Source organism: Crocodylus porosus, unplaced genomic scaffold, assembly GCF_001723895.1.
Source record: "Crocodylus porosus isolate Cpor-Errol unplaced genomic scaffold, CroPor_comp1, whole genome shotgun sequence".
Lineage (NCBI taxonomy): Eukaryota > Metazoa > Chordata > Crocodylia > Crocodylidae > Crocodylus > Crocodylus porosus.
The window spans coordinates 61,481,278-61,502,705 of record NW_017728931.1 but is presented as its reverse complement, the minus strand read 5'-3'; the positions used below and the strand labels follow the sequence as shown (position 1 = coordinate 61,502,705).

General features: G+C 41.6%; 1 protein-coding gene and 1 non-coding gene across 2 annotated transcripts in view; both read right to left on the bottom strand.

Moving 5' to 3' along the window:
* Window positions 1-171: 171 nt before the first annotated feature.
* TRNAR-CCU lies at window positions 172-244 on the bottom strand. The gene has a single exon. It is a non-coding gene; the product is annotated as a tRNA-Arg (tRNA).
* A 1,450-nt stretch (window positions 245-1,694) lies between these two features.
* UBN2 (ubinuclein 2) overlaps window positions 1,695-21,428 on the bottom strand; it is an 83,357-nt gene continuing 63,623 nt past the window's right edge. Inside the window, exons 16-18 of the mRNA XM_019543922.1 lie at window positions 13,058-13,304; window positions 12,216-12,305; window positions 1,695-10,875 (exon numbers count right to left, since the gene is read on the bottom strand). Of these exons, the coding sequence (XP_019399467.1) occupies window positions 10,826-10,875; window positions 12,216-12,305; window positions 13,058-13,304 (387 nt within the window). The 3' untranslated portion in view covers window positions 1,695-10,825. The remainder of the gene's footprint in view (window positions 10,876-12,215; window positions 12,306-13,057; window positions 13,305-21,428) is intronic.

Genomic DNA, 21,428 nt, shown 5'->3' with positions numbered 1-21,428 from the left:
CGCGGGTGTCGCTGTGGGGAGCTGGGTCGGGGAAGCGCCATCATGTAACTCGACCACTTAAAGGGCAGAGCTAAGCCCTCTCGCGGGACGGACTGGGGGCTGGGGGTGAAGGCGGGGCTGCGACGGCTGCGAGGGGGTGGGGAGGATGGGAGGGAGGGGAAAAAGGCAACTCACCCCAGATGGGACTCGAACCCACAATCCCTGGCTTAGGAGGCCAATGCCTTATCCATTAGGCCACTGGGGCTGCCGTGTAGACCTAGCCTCTGATTCCTTATTTGTGCTCGTGCCCCCGCCTCTAGCTCCGCCTCATGACAGTTTGTAAGTTCGCTAATTGGCTAATGGCCAGAGACCGCGCGTAGCCTCCTGGGACCGCGCAGGCGCAGTGCGCTGTGGCCCACCCCCAGGCACTAAGCTGCGGCGCACAGGGTGTTGCACGCGGGTCGCGGGCGCGTTGTACAGTCCCGGGCCTGTGAGAGGGCACCAGCTGTGCCTGTCACTGGCAGCTTGGTGGGATTTAGCTACCTCCAGGGCCGATGGGCGGGGAGGCCCACCCCACTTCACAGCTTCCTCAGAAATAACGATCTGCCCCCACAGTCGAGGACCGTATTAAAATAGGACCAAGTGAAAAGTACTGGTACTAGAGGGAGGCTGAAGAGGACAGTAGGAAAGTAATAGCAGACCTCATCTGATGGAGAGCAGTCTGGCACAGACTTTCAGGAGTAGACCCTCAGAAGGCAGTGGTGGTGGTGGAGGGGTAACAGGAGATAGGTACATGGACATGTGGTTGTGCAGTATGAGCTATATAACAGGTTTTTAGTGTACTTTGAGCTACCACGTGAGCCAAGAGGACCACTTGCAGCATTGGAGAGATATAATATATATATTTTGCAAAATAACAGGCAGGTTGGCAGGGGCAGAGGACAAATCACCCCATGCCACGTAGAAAGGGGGTAGTTCTTGTTCACCAGCTGACTAGAACCAAGAGGCAGCTGCTGAAGCAAGGTGGTAGGTTTAAACCTAGAAAGAGGAAATGCTTTGTTAAGATGGTCAGATACCAGAAGGGGATGTGAGCACAGCTGACCCAAGAAGGGTGCAGGGCCCAGGGCAAGTCAGCCCACGTGGGACCTCACCCCTGCTCTGATTCCCCCAGCCCTAAAAAAGCTGCCACCATTATTGGCAGCAGGGGAGGGGGGTAGTAAGCAGCTGGACAGAGGTAGCTGGTTGGGTGCTGTTCCTGCATTGCATCGGAGGCCAGTGCAGACATAACCAATTCCTTGGGAAAAAGAAAACAGGGAAGGGAGGTCACAGGTTAATAAGGGATCCAGAAAGCAACAATGAGCAGAGAATACTGCCTTCTCGTCCTGAACCAGTTGAGGGAGCCTGTAAGCAAAAGTGGCTCCTGGGCTAAATGGACCACTAATGTGACCCAGCCTGGCACTGCCCACATTCTTATCCAGGCAGAGAGGGAAAAGCCTGAGCCTGGCTTATGTGCTTACCTCCTCAAACTTTGGAGTTACCTTTCTAAGGATCTGGGATGCTCCAGCTCCCCGGTTTAAATAAAAATCACTGGCCCAAGGGCTGGCTTTGAAGAAACTCAACTTGGAATGAAAACTATAGTAAGGAAGCTCAGATTGGACAACTTGTATCTATCTTTATTATGCTGAGAAATTATTTGAAAACCACACGGACATGGCTAATATGTACATTCCTCTTTATTTAATACAGCACAGACACAGAACACACACAAAAAGAAAAAGTACACTCATGAAAGAGTCCCGTCACAATTAAGGACAGGAAATGTCTACGCTGAACTGAATAAGGCTCCTACTGTAGAACACAGGTCTGCTAGTTACACTTGGAATCTCAGAGCAAGTCTGTTGCCAGAAAATCTTTGCACCCCATTTATTAAAATATGGGGGGGGGAAGGGAAGGAATAAAAATGAAAAAACACACACACACACACCTTTCCTGAAGTCTTGCAAGGTCAGTACAGTAAATCCACAAAGATCTATGAGAATGAACTTCTGCACATCTCTGTTCTTTTTCTGAATCAACGAAATTCTGATAAAGAGTAATTAAACAATTTTTTCAGGTATTCTTGCAGAATGTCAGATATATGGACTTGTCCAGAACCAGACCTGGTGTGCAAAGTGCAGGACAGTCAACCTGAATATTTGGAAAGAAGTGAAGACATCAAGCATTAAAGCTCTCCAGCTTTACATCAAGAGAGTCTCCCTGGTGGATAGAACTTTGTCAGCCATGTCTGGGAATGTGGCGGGGAGGGGGGAGGGCAACAGGGACATGGGACACAGAGTTTCCAGTAAAATGGCTAGCCTCTATTAAAAAAAAAAGTGTCACAACAGTATATGGTGCATATGTTCAATATATGGTGCAAGCTTTTGTGGCAGCAGCTCCCTCATTTTCTTACTTTAGTTCATGATGGAAGTTAACCAGGCACCAGTCAGTTCCTCTGGCAAAGAGCCGTATGCTTTGAAATAAACTAAAGTATAAAGAGGGAGATGGGTGTATTTACAAAAATCCATGGCTGGTACAGTACATTGTTTTTAAGACACACTAAATGCTACAATCTTTCAGGTCCTGAGATTATTACAAAATGAAGAGAAAAAATAAAACAACTTGAAACTTGCAATTCAGGTCCAGTTTTATAAGGAGAGAAAAACCAATCAAAAGAGTCACACTCGTTTAAAATACAGTATCCCTTCAAGTTAGTGGAATACAGCTCCCTAAAAACCCAAGCCAAAAGTAATTTGTGCTAGTTACCAAAAAGTAGCTGTATTTGGTTATCCAGGTCCCTCCCCTTGAGAGCAGCTGTATACGCTTGTCGCATGGGGACCGTTTTACAGTGGAGTAGTCTGGAGAGATCAAGTGAGCACACGGCTGTTTGGATTTTCTCCGGGTCACTAAGTCAAGGATTCTTCACCATGTTCTTAAATATGCAGGTAACAAAGGAACAAGGTGACCTCCTATGAATTCTTGCTAGGCAAAATGAAAATAAAAAATTAGAAAAAAAGTAACTTATTTTAGCACATTTGCCACCTCATAGGAATTGGACATTCCCTTTCTTGACATTAAGGAGGACTATGCAGGATCCAAGTATTGGTACAGTTTTGGTTTAGGAATTTAAGTTAGGAGACAAAATAAGCACTTTGCCAATTTTTCATTTAAAACTTGACACCAACAGGCAGGAAGCAACCATGAAAAGCCCCCTTAAGTCCCTCACTTTATATTGCTTCCTCCATTCTCAAGAGGACCAGTAAGCTAGCTACAATTCAACTGGTTAACTTCCCAAAATTGGAAAAACATGCATTTTATTGTGATAACAAATACAAAGGATACTTCTGCTTAAACCCTTTCACTGGGAGGACTCATTGCAAATGGATGTAAAAGCAGCTTTTAAGATTGGAAGCTCTGTTGTTGGAGCAAATCCCTTCACTAGGCAGTGGTAAAGGGGCTCAAATGTCTGTTTACAAGGAAGAGTTTTAGCACAGGTTTATCTTTCTATGCAAGTTATGAAATTATACAGATGCCCTCCTAAAGTAGGAATCTGCTTGATTAGTGGCCTAGAAAATGCCAACATTCAAAGGGTGAATCCATGAAATGCATTCTAAACATCACCCTCAGGAGAAAAAAAGAGACTAATACAACTGCTAAAATACAACATTTCTCCGGAGACTTTTTGAAAGGGGACAGGAGTAATGTATCTTGCTATTTTAAACCAAGAGCCCAAAGTATTTTAAAAACAGCTCCTATCTAAACCCAGCATAAAATCTTGAGAACATATGCAACATAACTGCACTGCTTGCTATAGCAAACTAGAAATACTAACTTTAAAACATGCTTGCTGTAGCAGTTGCCTCTCAGCCAAACTGTTCTGTAACAAGTACAACACAGGAGCTGATGAGAGAGAAACAGGGGTCACTATTCATCTTTTATCCAGGGAAGATGCCACTTACAGAGATCCAGCCGCCCACTAGCTAAGATTGCTTGGTTAAAAACAGTCAAATTGGACACTGGACTTTCTAGAACCTGTTTCAGTCGCAAGGACATTTATTCCCCCTAGCCCCCAATGTAACTGGTATGTTAGACATGCACTGCTGTGGCTTCTTGGTCCAGTTCTGCAGAGCTGGATATTGTGCACCTATCTAAAAAGCTCTCAGGATCAAACCTGCCTTCAATGAATAGGAGATTTTAGTTGTCCCCCTAAAGCACTTTTCATGATAATTTTGACATTAGACTTTGTACCAGTGAAAGGGTTTCTTTTCCCCCCTCCTTTTAAAATACAAAAGTTCATTCTTCATGTTGAAAAACAAAAACCCAACCTTTTTAGTACAGACCTCAAAAAAATATTATGCCACATTTCTTTGGGTAAACATTTAACATTTGTTAATGGGACAGCAGGGAGAGGAGTGTACATAACACTGGAACATGTAAAGAATACTTATCTGCATAGTTGATATTAATGACTACTAATTGAACTAAGGCCTTATCTGGAAAAAGCTGAGAAACAAATTCCTTTTCCCCCCAGTTGGTGGAAACTAAATGAGTCCCAAAGAAGCTCTTGGTGTCTCACCAGCTGCTGGGTTTGACTCAACTTGGTGGTACCTTCCAACTTGTTTTGTTTGGTTAACAGTCCTTTCCTTCTTGCACCTTTTTTTGGGCATGGGGCAGTTAGGAAAACCCATCCAAGGTTGCTTTTGGACTATGCCTGCACATATCACAGAGTCAAAAGCCCTCAGTACTGAATGCTGTCAGAAGTTATTTGAAAGATAGTATACATTATTTGCTTTGGATTCTTTCACTAAGATTAGAAATTTAGGATTAGTTTACTGCTCAACATGCTTGTGGTGGTGGTGGTGGTGGTGGTGGTAAGGGAAAATGGGACTGAATTTCCATTCTAGAAACATAGAACACTTTTAAAAATCCCCTTTTCTAATGAGTTGCTCTATAGCTTTATACTTATTAGTTGGACACTAAAGTACAGATTTTGATGCCTGGCTACAGCCAAGAGCCAACACAGAACTAGTGTGGAGGGTATAAACACTACTGTAGAGTGTGTTCCCCTGAACTCTGGGGCAGCTGCAAGACAGGCTGTTTTTTTCACTGCAACTTAGAAAAGGTCCTGGAGTTGCTCTATGTTGCTTCAGCTACCATTGGTTCTAAAAGATTGTTACAGAAGTGAGGAATTGCAGAAAGGTGTGGAGAAAGAAAAACTTAAGGTTTATGGCACAAAAGCAGGCTGATCTTTCAGTGGCACAGTAAACCAACTACAGGGCTGCTTTGTGCTGGCAGTGATCACTGATTTAGATAGACATTTTTATTAAAAAAGTATTACAAAAAAAACAAACAGGCTTTCAGTTCAATTAAACTTAAGTTCCCTCTGACAAGGAAACTGGTATTTCTTCTGATAAGACCATCTGCTGTATTGCTCTTTGTTCTAGGATTTGGGAGACCAGCTCTATTCAATTCCTGATCTGGTTTCTAGAAGAGAAGATGTCTTCCCACACTAGAACCAAAACAAGATGAAGGCACTACCCAGTAAAAGCACCTCACAGAATCACTATATATTAAATCATGCTGATATTGGGCATCTTGGGGTTGTATTCAATGTTAAACAACTTTTCAATCAGACTTCTTAGGAAAAAAAAGTATAAATATGGAAACTAGACAAATTTGTTTAATTATTTCCGGTGTATGGTACACCTTTTCTAACTTGCAGTAAATCCTTACACACCCCCTTGCATATCTGTTAGCTTTGCCAATTGCATAATAGCTAAATAAACACAGAAATATTTAATTTGATCACCACCATTAAGATACTATTTTATGTTGCTCTTAGCATACTGTCATTCTTTTGATAAAGAAAAGCTCTTAATGGAAATCTAACTCTAGCTCTTTGCTGAAAGTTGGAGAGAAAACATTTTGACACACGATGTAGGCAATTTATGGATTATAGCAAGCTTTTACTTTAATAAGGGAAACCCCTCTTTACAAACTATTGTATGGGAAGTAGTAACAACTTTGGTGAATTCAAGCAAGATTCCTAGCAATGCTTAGAGCAGGGCAGATGCGAGTAACGCCATAAAAGGTCTCTCTCCTGAAATACAGCTCAATTCAGGATTACTGCAACCTATTTTAGCCAAGTCTATTCTATTTAAAAGGGCCATCAATTGTGGGAAAGTGTGCCAAATGGTGAGTGTGAGAGGTGGTTTAATATTTACATGTAGGCAGATTGGAACCATCAAATAAACTTAACCCATGACTCACACAAGATTCAAAATTTACATCTTCAGAGGGAAACATACCAAGTCCCTTTCCTTCTAACCACCTCTTCTCTCTCTCTCACACACATGCTATACTGTCATTCAGGTGCAAATTTTCACTTTCCATAAGTAAGATGTGTCGTAAAGCCAGTAGAGAACAGAGTGGAAAAAACAGGATTCTTAAGAATATTGTTGTGTGTGTCAGGGAACATACAGAATGAATGCCATGGTACAGCAGCTGTAACATTACATACACGTTACACACTTTATACAAAAGGGAAAATAGTTTAACAGCATAAAGTCATCTTGGCAAGTTTAAGATTTTTTTTTCCTCCCAAATGCCTCCTCAGCACTTTAGGATCTCTGAGAACAGTTTAAAGGAGGGAGAGTTATAAAATAAAGAAAAGGCACTTAAACAAAGGACAAAGGCCTGAATCAAGTAACTCTTGGAGGGGTAACAGCCATTTCACCAGAGCTAGGACCAATCAGAATCTACCAACTTTTTTTTAAAAGCTTCTACAGAATTAAAGTTGCATAAAGTGTTAATTAGCCAGTCATTTACCTACTGTTTTTACCTTCTGGTTCATTTAACAGAAACAGCAAGCATCCCTATTCTGACCCCACCTAAGTACAAAGCCAGGAACTGGAGACCTGGGTGGAAACCTTCCAGAGCTTAGCTTGACTACAGGTTTTGCTTTTTCCTGCAATTCCATTCCCAAAAAAAGTTCACAACCAAAAATAATAAAGGGACCACTGTGCCTTAAACAATGCACTCAAAACAAAAACAAAAAAGCCCCAAAACCCAGAAAGCACCACCCCATTTCTAATCTGCCCATGGGCAAAACCTATTCCAAAAAAGAACTGTAAACTAGATTAAAATGCTAATAAATACAGCCAAAAGTTCATTTTACGAATGTAGCAGCAAATGTGGTAAAGTTAGTTGGAGTCCTAAAAGGTGACCCCCAGAGGGTTATGGTTCATACAATTGATGGCAGCTTGGGAGAGTTGCAGGATTTCTCTGCTTTCATGTCCTCATCTCAGACCAAGTGGAGAAGAAGGTGGAGGAAGGGTCAGGTGGCTGGAGTGGTTGAGGGGAACAAGGCCCAGGTGCCTGCCCCACCCAAAATATGACAGCTTTGACTGGATTCAGACAGGAAGCAGAACTCTGATAATTAGAAGTCACTTCTGATTAGCTGAAAACAGATGTTAAACCCACAGCATCCACACCTGTGACTTGGTTACTCAACAATATTCATTAATCTTCTTGAGCTAAAATGCTGGATGAAATAATGATTTAGGCCATCAACATCCTTCTGGGGGAGAGAACACTGCTATAATGATCCAAATTGATCAGAAGTCTTGCAGTCTGTGCTTCATCTAGCCTGGCTCCTTTCTATACTTTTCAAAGCTCAAAGAGGATTTAAAATTGCTATGTCTACTGGGGCTTTGGATCATGTAGCAGAAGGCATTACCCAAAGGGAGTTAACTTCTAAAACCTGTGTTTGAAATTATTGCTTGCATCTGTTTGAGGCTGAGCGAGCTTGACATCAGCTCACATTCAGCCCCCAAACCAAAGTTCAGCCCTGCTGCCTGGAAAGACAGCTCTACTGGCTTTCTTATTGCTTGTGAATACTGAGGGTTATTTAATACGTACAACAGTTTACATTATATATATATATATATATATTATCAAAGGCCCTTAAGAAGTAGTAAGACTCTTGGGGGAAAAAAAAAACAGCTTAAACAAGATGCTGCAGGAAGGGTGTTACCTAATTTTGCATCAGGATGTCACAAATATCCTTCACTTTCCACCCTGCTCATGCTCCCCACTCTTTCTGCAAAGATCCTGGGAATCACTCAACAGTTACTTTTTGACCTGGCTTTGCTGGGTTAAGCAAGTGAAGAATACTTTACTAGTTCCAAAGTACTCCAGGCTGGTAGTGAATGAAAATAGTTATCCTCTGGGTGTAGTTTCATTAGACTATAGGAAGAAAGTTTGTAATCTCCATATTGTTTCCCATCATACTGCCCAAGTCTATAACTCATGCTAACCTATGTTCTTCCTTGTCAAGATTGCTAACAGGACTAAAATTGAATGGCCCATGGAAACTAAATTACCTTCTAAATTCAAGAGATAACCCTCCTGATTAAGGATGAGGCACAATTGAGGTGGGGCAAAGGAAATTTGTGCTGTCACCATCTGTGCTGTTAGGATAAAAGCCTTCAAACTCTAGGACTTCTAACTGTGTACCTTTTATCAGATCTAGAATCTCATGTCAGAATGAAAAAAAGTGAAGGATGGCAATTTAAATGAGACACCATGATGAAGGAAATACAGAAGAGGGTAGAGCTCTTTTGGGGTAGGGTGGTTGTTTCCACGTATTGCTGTATGATAGTTGTCCACTGCAATTCCCCTGCTACATGCATTATTAAAAAGTATGTGATACATTTGACACAACTCAGAGTTAATACCTCATCAAAAAATTTCTGGCTTCAAAATGTCTTCTTTCTTTATCCCCTTCTGGGGAAAAAGATGAAACAAAAAGCACAACTTGTATAGTACCTTCTGAATAATTTATGGTATTCTATACTCTGGAGAATTTTCATCTGACTAGGAGGATTCAAGCTATTTTTCACAGAAGTTTTGTGCAAAAACATTTATCATTGGGCTCAACCCAACATTCGTTTTATACTATATACACAATATATTACTTTAAGTTCTTGTTTTTTATATATATATATATATTTATATATAAAATTAAAGTGAGATCTAAGTAGAAAAAATGTTGTCTGGTCTTTGTAAGAAAAATAATTCACGCATGTCAAAGGGAATTGAAAACTAAAACTTAGTATAGCAAAAAGTATCAAGAGATTTAATATCCAGGGACCAAAGTCTGTACAGGGCAGGTGAGGCAATAAGTAATTACAGGTTCAATCTCAGACCATAACTATGACAGAGAGGGAGAGCGCGTGTGCATGCATGCGCAAAACAGATTAGAAGCTTCAGTATCTCTGGTCACAGTGACATTTTAGGTTTGAAAGAGAAAGGGCATCAGATCAGGGACTGATGTTCTAGCTTTAGTGATCCTGAAAACCTTTTTATGCCAATTCCTGCCATGCTTATCTTACCTTTCACAGAAAAAAAAAAAAGACACAACAGTAAAGTTTTGACCTAAGAACCTCCTCTGTCCTACTGCTGAAAGTGCAATTTGTGCTGAATATTTCCTAAATGTACAAATGAACCACCCAAGATATTGCTATCCAAAAAAGGAAAGCCAGCCTTGCAATCCTGAGTTACCAAGCAGGAAAGAGTTCAGGCCATGAGCTCCCCAGGCCAGCAGGGGCTAGGAATGCTGGAGAGACAATGCATTCAGCCCCAGGAAGAGAAGGCACCCGAGGTCGCTTTTGAACGACTCCTCTTTGGCTAATGCCTGAAGCAGTATTAACTTGTCTCTGAAATAAGTCACATCCAGCTCTCCTTAGCTGAAGGGTTACTGTGGTGTGTGGCTTTTGGGAATACTTGTATGAAAGAGGAAGTAAATCCAGAAGACAAGGAATTGACCTTGGGTTTAAAAAGGATGAGAATAGGGCGTTTCTTCACTTTAATAATAGCAGAGAAGCTCAAGGAACCAACTGAAGAAGAAGTGAAGCAAATTTATAAGAGTGGAAAACCAGTGTCCATCTTTCAAAAAAAACAAACAAACAACAAGGTCTGAGAAGAGCTCTCAAGCTAAACCAACAACATTTTTCATTTTTCTTCCTTTTCTGTAAGGAGATATATTCCACCCCAACATACACTTTAAATATCAATTATTCTATGCTAAAATATCCCAGGGATTATTAGGATCCCCTTTAATTCTTCTCTTGCCTCTCTACCATGAATATCATTTTGAAAGGGAGTTGTCTGGGGATTAATGAAACTGCGTTAGTAGAGGCCCCAAAAAACTCAGAGCCTGTATTTGCTACGCTCTTCCAAAGAGGTAATGTTGGACAAACAGTCAAATCAGAAGCTTTGTTTGTATCCATAAGGAAGTTTCGTATTTACTCCACAGACCATCCAAGCAGAAACCACCTCTCGTCTGCAACCATACAGTATGTTCAGGACTGATGCATACTCTTACTAGCATCCTGCTCTTGCTGAGTGGATGACCCCAGCCCCAAAACTGGATGGAGAAATCTACTCCAGCTTCCCTTGTGCTTCCTCCTCATCACTGGACATTACCCAGAAAGTAAACTTTGTGCCGCTGTGGGTTTGACAACTAACATTTTTTTAAAGCCAATCAGAGTGGATAAAAAAAAATTGGTTTCTTTACGGCAAAAATCCAACTATGACCAGTCTGCATGACCAGGAAGGACCATCCTCCTTTTCCTTCTCTTTTTAATCAAGTACTGTTTTCTTTTGCTTCTTCTCACCACAGTGCTTGGGATCGGAGTATGTAAACATTGACAAATACAGCAGCCCTGTGACCATGTAAGCACTTTCCCAACTGGGCAGATTCCATCAGCCAATCAGAACTACTTCAGCTCCCTTGTTCGTCCAGAAGTCACTGGGTTTTCCGCTGTAATTTAGTGTCCCCTTTGCTTTGGCCTCCATCTGGGGTTTGGAGAAAACAAGGGGTTGGGGAGGAGTGGGATAAAAGAACAAAGAAAGAGGCATCAAAGAATTTTATTTGATTATGAGAAATATAATATAAAACATCTGCAGTGCAAAATTCTGAACAGCATTTTGAATAGGTTCCCTCCATGTGTACGTTCCTATAGCCAGTGGGAATATACAATAAGAAAATATGGACTGTATCCTGCAGTAAGTGGAAGTGCTTTGTTGTACCGAAGACTGGTAATGTTTTGTTTTAGGCTGCTAAATGACTAAAAAAAATTAAATATCCTGTCCATCAATCACAAAGTGTGATGCCTTCATGGGGCAGAGGGCTCCTTTCAGTGACTTACAATTTATTTTATATGAAATAGCACTGAAGAAACTACTCTGTCTGCAAGTAGTAATTATGTTGTCACTGAGAAAGTAAAACATGTGGCTATAAAAAAATAGTGGCGTCTTTACTCTTGTACAGCAAGCATAAGAACAGAACTCTGCTACAAATTTTTTAAAACAATTCTATTGAAGATGGGTTGCGAATCTATTTGGAAAACCCAGCTCTATCACCCTAGAACTACATTTTTGAGCCACACCCCGTGACAAATCCCACAATTTTTTGGTTGAAAAATCATTCCATATTCATATTGGGTTCACAAACCAAATGAAGAAAAAGTGGGGAGAACCAGTACTCTAGACCATTCTGCATGCCTCAGTGGGAATAGGATCTTCAGAAATAGCTGACAGTGTTGGATGTAGTGAGGCACTGAAAATATATATATGTAGTTCAAAATAATGAAATTTCCAAAGGGAAGATCCTGGAGAATGGAAGGGGAAAGAGAAGCCAAGGAACCCTCCCATTTAACTTGCAACTCATAAAAGGAAAGTTTACTGGGTAATATTTTTTTTTCATTAGATCACTCATATTACAATTAGCAATCTTGGATCTTTAGCTTCCAAGGCTATAAAGCATATTTGTTCTAAAATTTTTGACACTCAGACAATGGTATATGCAATTTGGGCATAAGACCTGTACCATTCTGCTTCAGTGTGTATTATTGGAACAGCTCAGTCATCATTTGCCATTAGGACAGCCTTTGCAGTCTTCATCTTCTCCATGGCAAACTCAATCTGATTCCCAGCAAAGAGGCTACAGTGCATTTCAATCAAGGGCTGAATGGAGAATCTGGCTTTTTGGGGTATGTCTATATGGCACAAGGCAGAGGACATACACAGATGTCCTGTGGTAGCTCTGCAAATGCCAACTCTTGGTGCCTCGAAACGGTATAGACATCAACCAGAGTTCTAGTCTGAAAAAGGAAAGGGGTATACAATTTCCTTACCTGTATAAGTTTGCTGCAAGTGAGCAGGCAGAGGTGAATGAGACAGCGTCGCTGCATGCTGAGCACCTGGCTGTAAACCCTTCAGTAAATCTGAAGGAAGTGAAAGAGACAGAAACAGGAGTTGTGGTTCAAAGGACACTAAATCTCCTTATAGCAAAGGTAGTGGCCTCTAATTTCTTCACCCCTCTGTACTTTTGAGAATAATTAGATACATATCAGAACAAGTTACACTGTTGGAGATAAAATACTTTGGACTGTTTTGTTAACAGAAAAGTCCAATTATCTTCAACATTGCCCAGGGAGCAATTCTAATGGGATTTTTTCAATGGAAAAAAACAAAAAAGCCAATCTTGTCCTGGACAATATTCTCTCTTACAGTTAAAAAGGCCATTTCTGCATCATAAGCTCTGTGCAAGCCATTAGCAAAAAAGTGTTTGACCAGTTACCGCAAGACCCGAATACGTTCTTGAATTTGTTTTGTAGAACCTAGAGGATTCTATAATTTGATTCTCCTTTTAAAAAAAGGAGGGACAAATTAGTATAAGAAGCTGAATTCCATTTAAGCACTATTAAGTTGGTAATACCATCAGTCTTCTAGGAAAGTAGACTGTGATAACATTTGTAGAATCATCTAAATACTTAACAGATCACACTATGTCTTTGCCTTTGAAAAATCATGTTTCCTATAATTACACACACTATAGCTCATTGCCCAAACCAGTTTCGAGTTACTCAAGCAGTGCTGCTTCTATCACTTCCCTTCCCAGTTTCAGACTGCATGCAGCAAATTATGTAGTTGCCCCTGATTTACACTGCAACATGAATAAACTAGTCACACTTACTCTGAGTTAGGCTGTGGTGGAAAGCCGCTGAGGTAGATCCCGAGGTGGTTGTCACTCCAGCTGTGTCTGCCCCAAAGCCAAGTAGCTCCAAGGGAAACTGGAAGGGAACGGTCACAGGAACAAGGCCACCCAGCATCCCAAAAGGAGTCAATGGTGCAGACGTCACATTCTGATTGGTTACAGACAGCGGTGATGTCATGAGAGTCAGAGGTGAGGCATTTGCCAATAATGATGCTCCTGCTGTTGACTGTACAGAGATAGGGGTTACTTTTAAAAATTATTTTATAGCCATATTGAAACCAAAACCAAGAACAAAAGGTTAATAAAAGACCACATTCATTCTGTTAATGAATATTTTTGTTAAGAAATTCTTTATAGGTGTTATCAAGGTTTGACCTTTCTCTACATACAATTCAGGCACGTAGTTCATCTCCTGTGCTTGCCTTAACATACTGCAAGTTAATCTTCACACCACCATTTCTTCCTAGATATACATTCAGATTGGAAATCAATTCTAGCAAGAAATTTTCCATTAATTTTTGCATTACTACTTTTAAATTAAAAAAAAAAAAAAAAAAAAAAGCTCTAGATTCCTTGGGAGCACGGAAACAGATGGGTTTATTTTTAAACCAAACCTATCTTAACATGCTACCAGCTTTCTGATTTCATAATAAATGGCTTAAAAGTACATCTCTCAAAAACCAAACCCATTTATTAAAAAAACAAAACAAACAAAAACAAAAACAAACCAGCCCCTTTTCAAGGATAAATGATTATGGCTACTTTACTGTGATACCTTAAAAGCATTTCAGAGGAAAGAGACAGAAGTATTTACAATCAGAAAATGTGATCCCCACCTACTAAGCAGGTATCAGAGTTACATTCCCATTCATTTCACCTCCAAGATGGAAAACAAACTGCAAAGCATATTTTGGTTGTAATACCCTCCAAATCACATTATGTTTTAGCTGGTTTACTACTTAAAATACTGGCAGTTGTCCTGCTCATTCACATTAACCTCCTTTCTATTTCAATCTGATACTATTGTTCATTCAAGAGTCAAGGTCATCTCCCCAACAAATGAAAGAGAAGAGAAAGTCTACTTGAATGGACAATGTGGTTATATTATAGGCATCTGATCCAGATAGACTCAAATGCTGAACAGGACTTGGAAATAGTGAATTTTGGATTACTGATTTTTACTGAAAATGAGAACTTGAAATCATTTAGAATATTAACTGAAGAGATCAAACTGGAGAAAAAAAATCTTGAATTTTACCACAGGCAAAGGAAAAACAAAGCCATGAAAGCTCTTGACAAAAGTTAAAGTATCTGCTTACTGGATCAAAAATGAATAAACAGATAATTTTTAAAAGGTCTATCTCTGTAGGGTCAGGGCCAGAGCCACTGCATTCAGTAAAAAGGGGCAGCTAAGGGAGAGGAGGGCACAAGGCACTATGGTACAAGGAGTCAGGCTACCCATCCCCTCCTCACCTCCTCACACAGCAAGAGAGGGAATGAATTTAAGATGATCCCCCCCTCCCAATAACTTTCTACACGTAGAAAGTCTGGAGGTCATCTTAAAATTCCAAGTGGTCTTAGATTTAAGTAAATACAATATCCAAAATGCTCTTTTCATATAGGTGCTTGCAAGTTGCAATAGTCACCTGGATGAAACTTTGTCTTGGACAAACTAAAGACTGAGCTCTAATTTTGCACTATAAAACAGATTTTCCATACCTAGATTCATTTAGGTAACACTTTTCTGAATTATTTCTAATTTGACAGCCTTTCTGGAACATGGAAGTAAGAAATGAATATAGTATCCCAGTACTGGTCTCTTACTTATGCCTTCCCCACCCCTTTCCTATTTCTTCACTTATGTGCCAACATTTGCATCAGCTCCTAGATATTCTTGCCACAGAGCTCATCTGCAGTTTATTATTCCTCATAACCTTGAAGTTCTTTTCTTAAAAAGTCAGTACTTCAATAAAGTATTTTTCCATTTTATTTGACTTGCATTCTTTATTTCTAGAAGTACTCTCTCTCTAGGTACCATATCCAAACAGGACATTGGTGACCCTAGACTTCCACAGATCTCTTCTCTTTGAGGCATACAGAATTTCCAGTGTTGATGCATTAATCCGTTTAGACAGACTCTTGACATAAGTCAACCTCCGTCTTCCATGATCTTTCTTTCCTTCAGTCTTTCTAGTTACAACCAGACTTTCAATTTCCTCTCCTTATAATAGGCCTGAGAAATTCCACCTGTTTCTTTCTGATGTTAATAAGCGGCTTCCTCCTGCAGCCTGCTCTTAAAAAGATATCTTCACTTAAAGTGCGACTTGTCCAACATACCTTCAAGATGTGCATTGAGAACCAGATCTCACTTGTTTTAATTCTCTTTTCCATATTTGATGATATTGTCCAGCTTTCTGATGGATACACAAGGACTGGTCTAACATAGCAATCCACAACTCTTAACTTCAGCTCCGTAGAAATACTACTATTTCTCAATATCTTATTCATTTTCAGAAAGGCTTCTTTTGTCATCCTTAATCTCCATTTCATGATCACATTTACCATCTGAAGTTATTCAGCTTCCCAAGTAGTTAAATTTATTGACCAATCTTATCTGTTCCTTTTCCACTTTGTCACTGCATACAGGAATGATCTTCTTTGTAATTACCATACATTCTGTTTTTCTACAGTTGATACTTAAATCCTTCTTCTCACTTTCACTAATAATTTTATCCAAAATTCCCTGCAGCTTCTCTTCTGAATCAGCTATTAAGACTATTAAGCTAGTCTATTATGCAAAAGTACTACCTGGCATTTAGCTGCCAACATATGTTTGCGTGAACTCAGTTTATGATGAAGTCCAGATTATTCTATAAAATGAAGTTGACAGTTAATACTCTACCAATTTCAGCATTATCTGCAAACATGACCATAAATTATTTTTTCTCTTATTTCGTTGCAAATTAGTTAATGGCATTAGGCAGCGGTGCTCAACCTTTTGGTCCCATAGACCAGATAAGTGTCCCGGGGACAGTTTGTGGGCCAGATAATGCTCCACAAACTAGATGCAGGCCCCATCCCTTCTCTGCTGGCACCCACCAGGATTTGGCCCTAGTGCTGCCCTTGCCTGGCCTGCACACTGGGATTGGGTGCCTAATCCAAACACAGAACCTGGAGCTCATGGGTCTGGAAATGACAGCAAGTAAATGGTACCACCACTCCCTGCCACCAAGTTTTTGGACCCATGAGGAGCCCCACTGGGCAGATGATGTGGCACTGTGGGCCAGATCTAGCTTGCGAGCTGGGGGTGAGCATCCCTGGCATTAGGCTAATAGATCCTTGTGGGACTTCATTAGAAATACCCCCAGATAATGCAAATTCCTCTTTTACAATTTTAATTTTAATTTTACAATTAAACAGATTTTCAACCTATTTAATGCAAGTAACATTGATTTTACATAGAAATCCTATTATGTTATTTTTTTAAATGTTACCATAAATGATAAAAAAAGTAGTGAAAATAAGCTGGGGAAAGAGACACTAGAGATTGGCCATGCGGTTAAAGTGATTCATAGTATTGTGCACATCAAGGAAGTACTGAATTCAAAATAAGTGCTGTTGTCTCTTCAGTAAAAACTAACATGCTGTTCCAGACACAAAGTGGAAAATAAGGAAGCAAAGATGCGAATGGAAAGTGACAAGGACCAGAAGAGGCCAAAATGAAATTGGAGACATTTAGAATACAAAGAAAAGCCTGGATTCCATACAGAAATACTGAGAGCCAATGCAGACACTAAGGAGACATGACTGAAGAAGAGATGAATTTTAAAAATAACTGGAACAGAAAGACATCAGAATGTGGCAAACTGGAGAGAAAGTGGTAGTAACTATACTGACGCTAAAGTCGTAATCTTTTCACATTTTAGGAGAAAGAGCTAATGCGCAATATAGTTGAAAGTTCCAAGAACAGGATAGGGTATGACAGCAGCCAAGAGGTTATTAGAAGCAAACAAAGTACAACCTGCAAGGTCTTCCAAGAACTCAGATTCCAGCAGAGTTAATTTAACCTGCTCTTTTTTCTGCTGACACAGATAAGCCAAGTAACTGCAGTTTACTATATGCTGATCCTGTAGATTAAACCTCAAATTCAAGGGGGTGAGAGTAGGGTTGTTTTTAGTAATCATGTACATTTTATATATGTATATTGTACTTTAACAAAAAACTGAGTGAATCAGGTAACTGAGATTTAATATTTGTGCCCAACCTGTACATTCACTATATGCATATTTCAGTTGGATTTATAATACTGTACTGATTTATTGTGCAAGCAGCAACATATTGAAAGTATACAGTTGCTTAGGACTGGTAAGCATAATTTTATACACACTTAGTAGATTTCTACTGTATTTATAAATCATGCTCTTTTGTCCTCAAGGATCCTATACTTTGCAAGTAAAGCCCTGTAGTAAAACACTGAAATACTCCAATTAACAAAACGTGAAAGTTTTTTCTAAGTGGAACTGTAGGACCAGTTTTGGTTTAGGAAGACAGAATTTAATTACTGTTAATAGAATCCGATTAAAGTCACCAGAATTATTACCTCTAATTTTGGAAAAAAAACCCTAAATGGGATCTTCAGCGACAAGTAAAAACATTTCAAATCTCATCTAATTACACAGCCATTTCTTGAAGCAATCTAGGTTTTATTAAACTAGCTCTACATTGTACTTTACATCTGTAGAAGTCAAAGTGCTTCACGGTAAGAATCAGTACCACTTATCCCCATTCCACAGATGCAGAAATGAAGATAAAAAGGAAATAGTTTTCAAAGTGAACCATGGCAAGTCACAACAGGCATAATGAAAAGATCCCAGGTTTCCCCAAGTCCTAGTTCAAGTGCTCTAGCACTACACTACCACTCAAAAAGGATATATAAATTCCAATATAGATCCCCACTATAAATTCTGACCAGGTCCAATGGTCCTTGGCTTATGTGTAAACAGGGTACATTGGATGGGTTCAGGTCATATGGCAATCTAAAATAAGCAAAGTGCCCATAGTGTACATCCTTAGTGTGATGTGGTATTATCTCCAGGGGTGGCTATAGAGTTCCTGGAGCCAAAAAAACAACCTTTTACCCTGCACTATGGGCAGGTCACCCCTCTCGCCTGCCATACCTTGATGTCAAATGGTTATTTAAGAATGCAGAAGGCTGTCCTGGTCTTATAGCAATAATCACCAGGGTTGGGGTCAAGGCTGTATGGGCCAGTTGCCTGGCTCCATTCCACTCCTACACCAGCCCCAAGCCTCAGAGAAGCCTTGACCATTCTTACTTCACACTCTCAACACCTGTCTGAGCCCTCAGACCCCTTGGTCTCCCACACATCCCGCTGGGTCCCTCAGACCTCTTGGTTTTTCACTCATCCCCTCTTTGAACTGCCAGATGCTTCAGTCTCCCACCCAGACCCTCAAGTGCCTCAGTCTCTTCCTTAGCCCCTCCTTGAACTGCCAGACTCCTTGGTCTCTTCCAGACTCCACAGGTGCCCCTCTCTTTCTTGCCTCTTCCTGGGACACTGGACCCTTCTTGTCCTACTCTATTCCTGGCCACTCTGAGCCTCTGAACTCTTCTGGTCCCACTCTTTCCTTCCTTTTCTGTCAGGGTGTGGGACCACAGGGTAGCCCGCAACGGGAGCCGAGCCTTTCAGGTACCCCTTCCTCATCTTTCTTGGGGGGGGGGGGGCGGCGCACACATGACATTTCATGGAGGCTGCCCTGCCACAAGCAGCCCTGCCATGCTAGCCAGCCCCAGTAGGGTACAGTTTCAGATCTTATCCAGGACCAGCTTCAGCCCTTCCCGATCTAACTATTCTGGCCCTCTTAGGCTCCCCACTGATGTTGTACACCCTTCTTGGGCTGAAGACCTCTGGGCATCCTGCCCCTGGCTCAATCTCACCTCTGGGCTCCAATTCTTGAGCCCGCCTGCTTAGATGGCCCTGCATCAGCCATCTTCATCCTGGGCCATATGCCTCTTAACCCCATCTTTTTAGCTACGGCCACACATGGAACTTTGGCTTGTCCCTTCCAAGGCTCTGTCCCTGTGTTGGGCCAGCTGTGGTCTTCACGCTTCCCTGGCTCTGGCAGTTTCTGCTGTGGCCTATTTCAATCTTTTGGCCCCGCACAGGCCAGCTGAAACTCCAAGGGTTAGTCCTCTGCCATCAGCCCTCTCTCACTTATGGGTCTGCCCACTCAGACCCTCTCTATGAACTTCTCACCTCTCCACCTCTCTCTCTCCCTGGGCTCACCCACAGCCCTCTGCAGGTTGCAAAAACCCAACCCCTCTCACTGGGTTTACCTAGACCCATCAATAGGTCTCAAACAACCCCTCTTTTTAGGCTCACTTAAAACCTTAAATAGGCCTCCCATGTAGTCAGCCCCTCTCTCAGGGTTCTAGACCCTACACTAGGTCCCCAAGAACCTCCTCTACTCTGTTAGTCCCTTCCCAAACCTACAGACTGCTTCAGATGTCCCTGGAAAAAAAAGTCATGGGACAGATCCCCAAGGAATCAACTGCTAAGCACTTGGAGGAGAAGGTGATTAGGTACAGTCAGCATGGATGCACCAAGGGCTAGCCATACCTGCCCAATTTGATTGCCTTCTATGGGCTCTGTGGATGCAGGGAGACCAGTGGTATACCTTGATTTTAGCATAGCTTTTGACAGTCTCCCACAACATTCTTGCAGGCAAGCTAAGGAAGTACAGGCTGGATAGATAGACTGTAAGGTGGATACAAAAACTGGCTAGACCATTAGGTTCAGAGGGTGGTAATCAACAGGTCAATGTCTAGCTGACAGTCAGCATCAAGTGGAGTGGCCCAGGGTCGGTCCTGGGGTGGGTTTTGTTCAATATCTTCATCAACAACCTAGAAGATGGCATAGAGTACGCTCTGAGCAAGTTTGCAGATGACACCAAGCTGAGGGGAGTAGTAGATACGCTAAAGGGTAGGGCTAGGATTCAGAGTGACCTAGACAAATTGGAGGATTGGACCAAAAGAAATCTCATGAGGATCAACAAGGACAAGTGCAAAGTCCTGTACTTACAACAGAACAATGCCATGCACCAGTGCAGGCTGGCAGCTGACTGGCTGGGCAGCAGCTCCGCAGAAAAGGACCTGGGGGTTTACAGTGGACAATAAGCTGAATGAACCGGTGTGCCCTTGTTGTCAAGAAACCTAATAACATACTGGGCTGCATTGGTAGGAGTGTTGCCAGCAGGTCAAGGGAAGTGACTATTCCCCTCTGTTCAGCACTGGTGAAGTAGATCTGACATACTGTGTTCAGTTTTGGGCCCCCCACTATAGAAAGGATGTAGACAAATTGGAGAGAGTCCATCAGAGGGCAATGAAAATGGTGGGGCTGGGGAAAATGACTTGAGACACTGAGGGAACTGGGCTTATTTAGTCTGAAGAGAAGACGACTGAGAGGGGATATAACAGCCGGCTTCAAACTACCTGAAGGGGGGTTCTAGAATGGATGAAGCTAAACTGTTCAGTGGTGGCAGACAACAGAACAAGGAAAAATGGTCTCAAGTTGCAGCAACAGAAGTTTAGGTTAGATATTAGGCAGAATTCTCTCACAAGGAGGATAGTACAACACTGGAACAGGTTACCCAGAGAGGTTATGAACTCTTCATCCTTGGAGGTTAAGACCTGGCTAGACAAAGCCTTGGCTGGGATCATCTAGTTGGGGGATTGTCCCTTCCAGCCTTAAATTTCTATGATTCTAGGAGTCCATTCAGACCTGCAGCCATCCTGCTTTGTAGATGTTCACCCAGCAGCCTCCAAGATGTTATTTTCAGGGCCTGGGCTTATACCTGCTCTAAGCTCAGCCCTCCTCCTGAGTCACATGACTCCCTTTATCAGGCCTAACCTCTTCTGCTGGCTCCCTGGATTAGCTCACTTCACAATTAGCCCTGGCCCCTACCTGCCAGCAGCTCCGCACACTGCCTGACCTCTTAAAGTGGCAGCACTAGAACAAGCACACACATCCACAGGAGGTCTCAAATGCCTCTACACAAATGCTCATAGTATGGGTAAAAAGCAGGAGGAACTCACTCTTCTGCTGGCTGACACCAGCCCGGACATAGTGGGAATTACGGAAACGTGATGGGACGCAATGCATGATTGGGCAGTGAATGTCAAGGGCTATAGGCTGTACGGGAGGGACAGAATAGGAAAGAGAGGTGGGGGCGTGGCACTCTATATTAAGGAGGAATACACATCCTCGTCAATTAGCAAGGAGTCAGGGGAAGGGCACTCTGAAGTGCTTTGGGTTAGAGTACAAGGCAGTCGAGG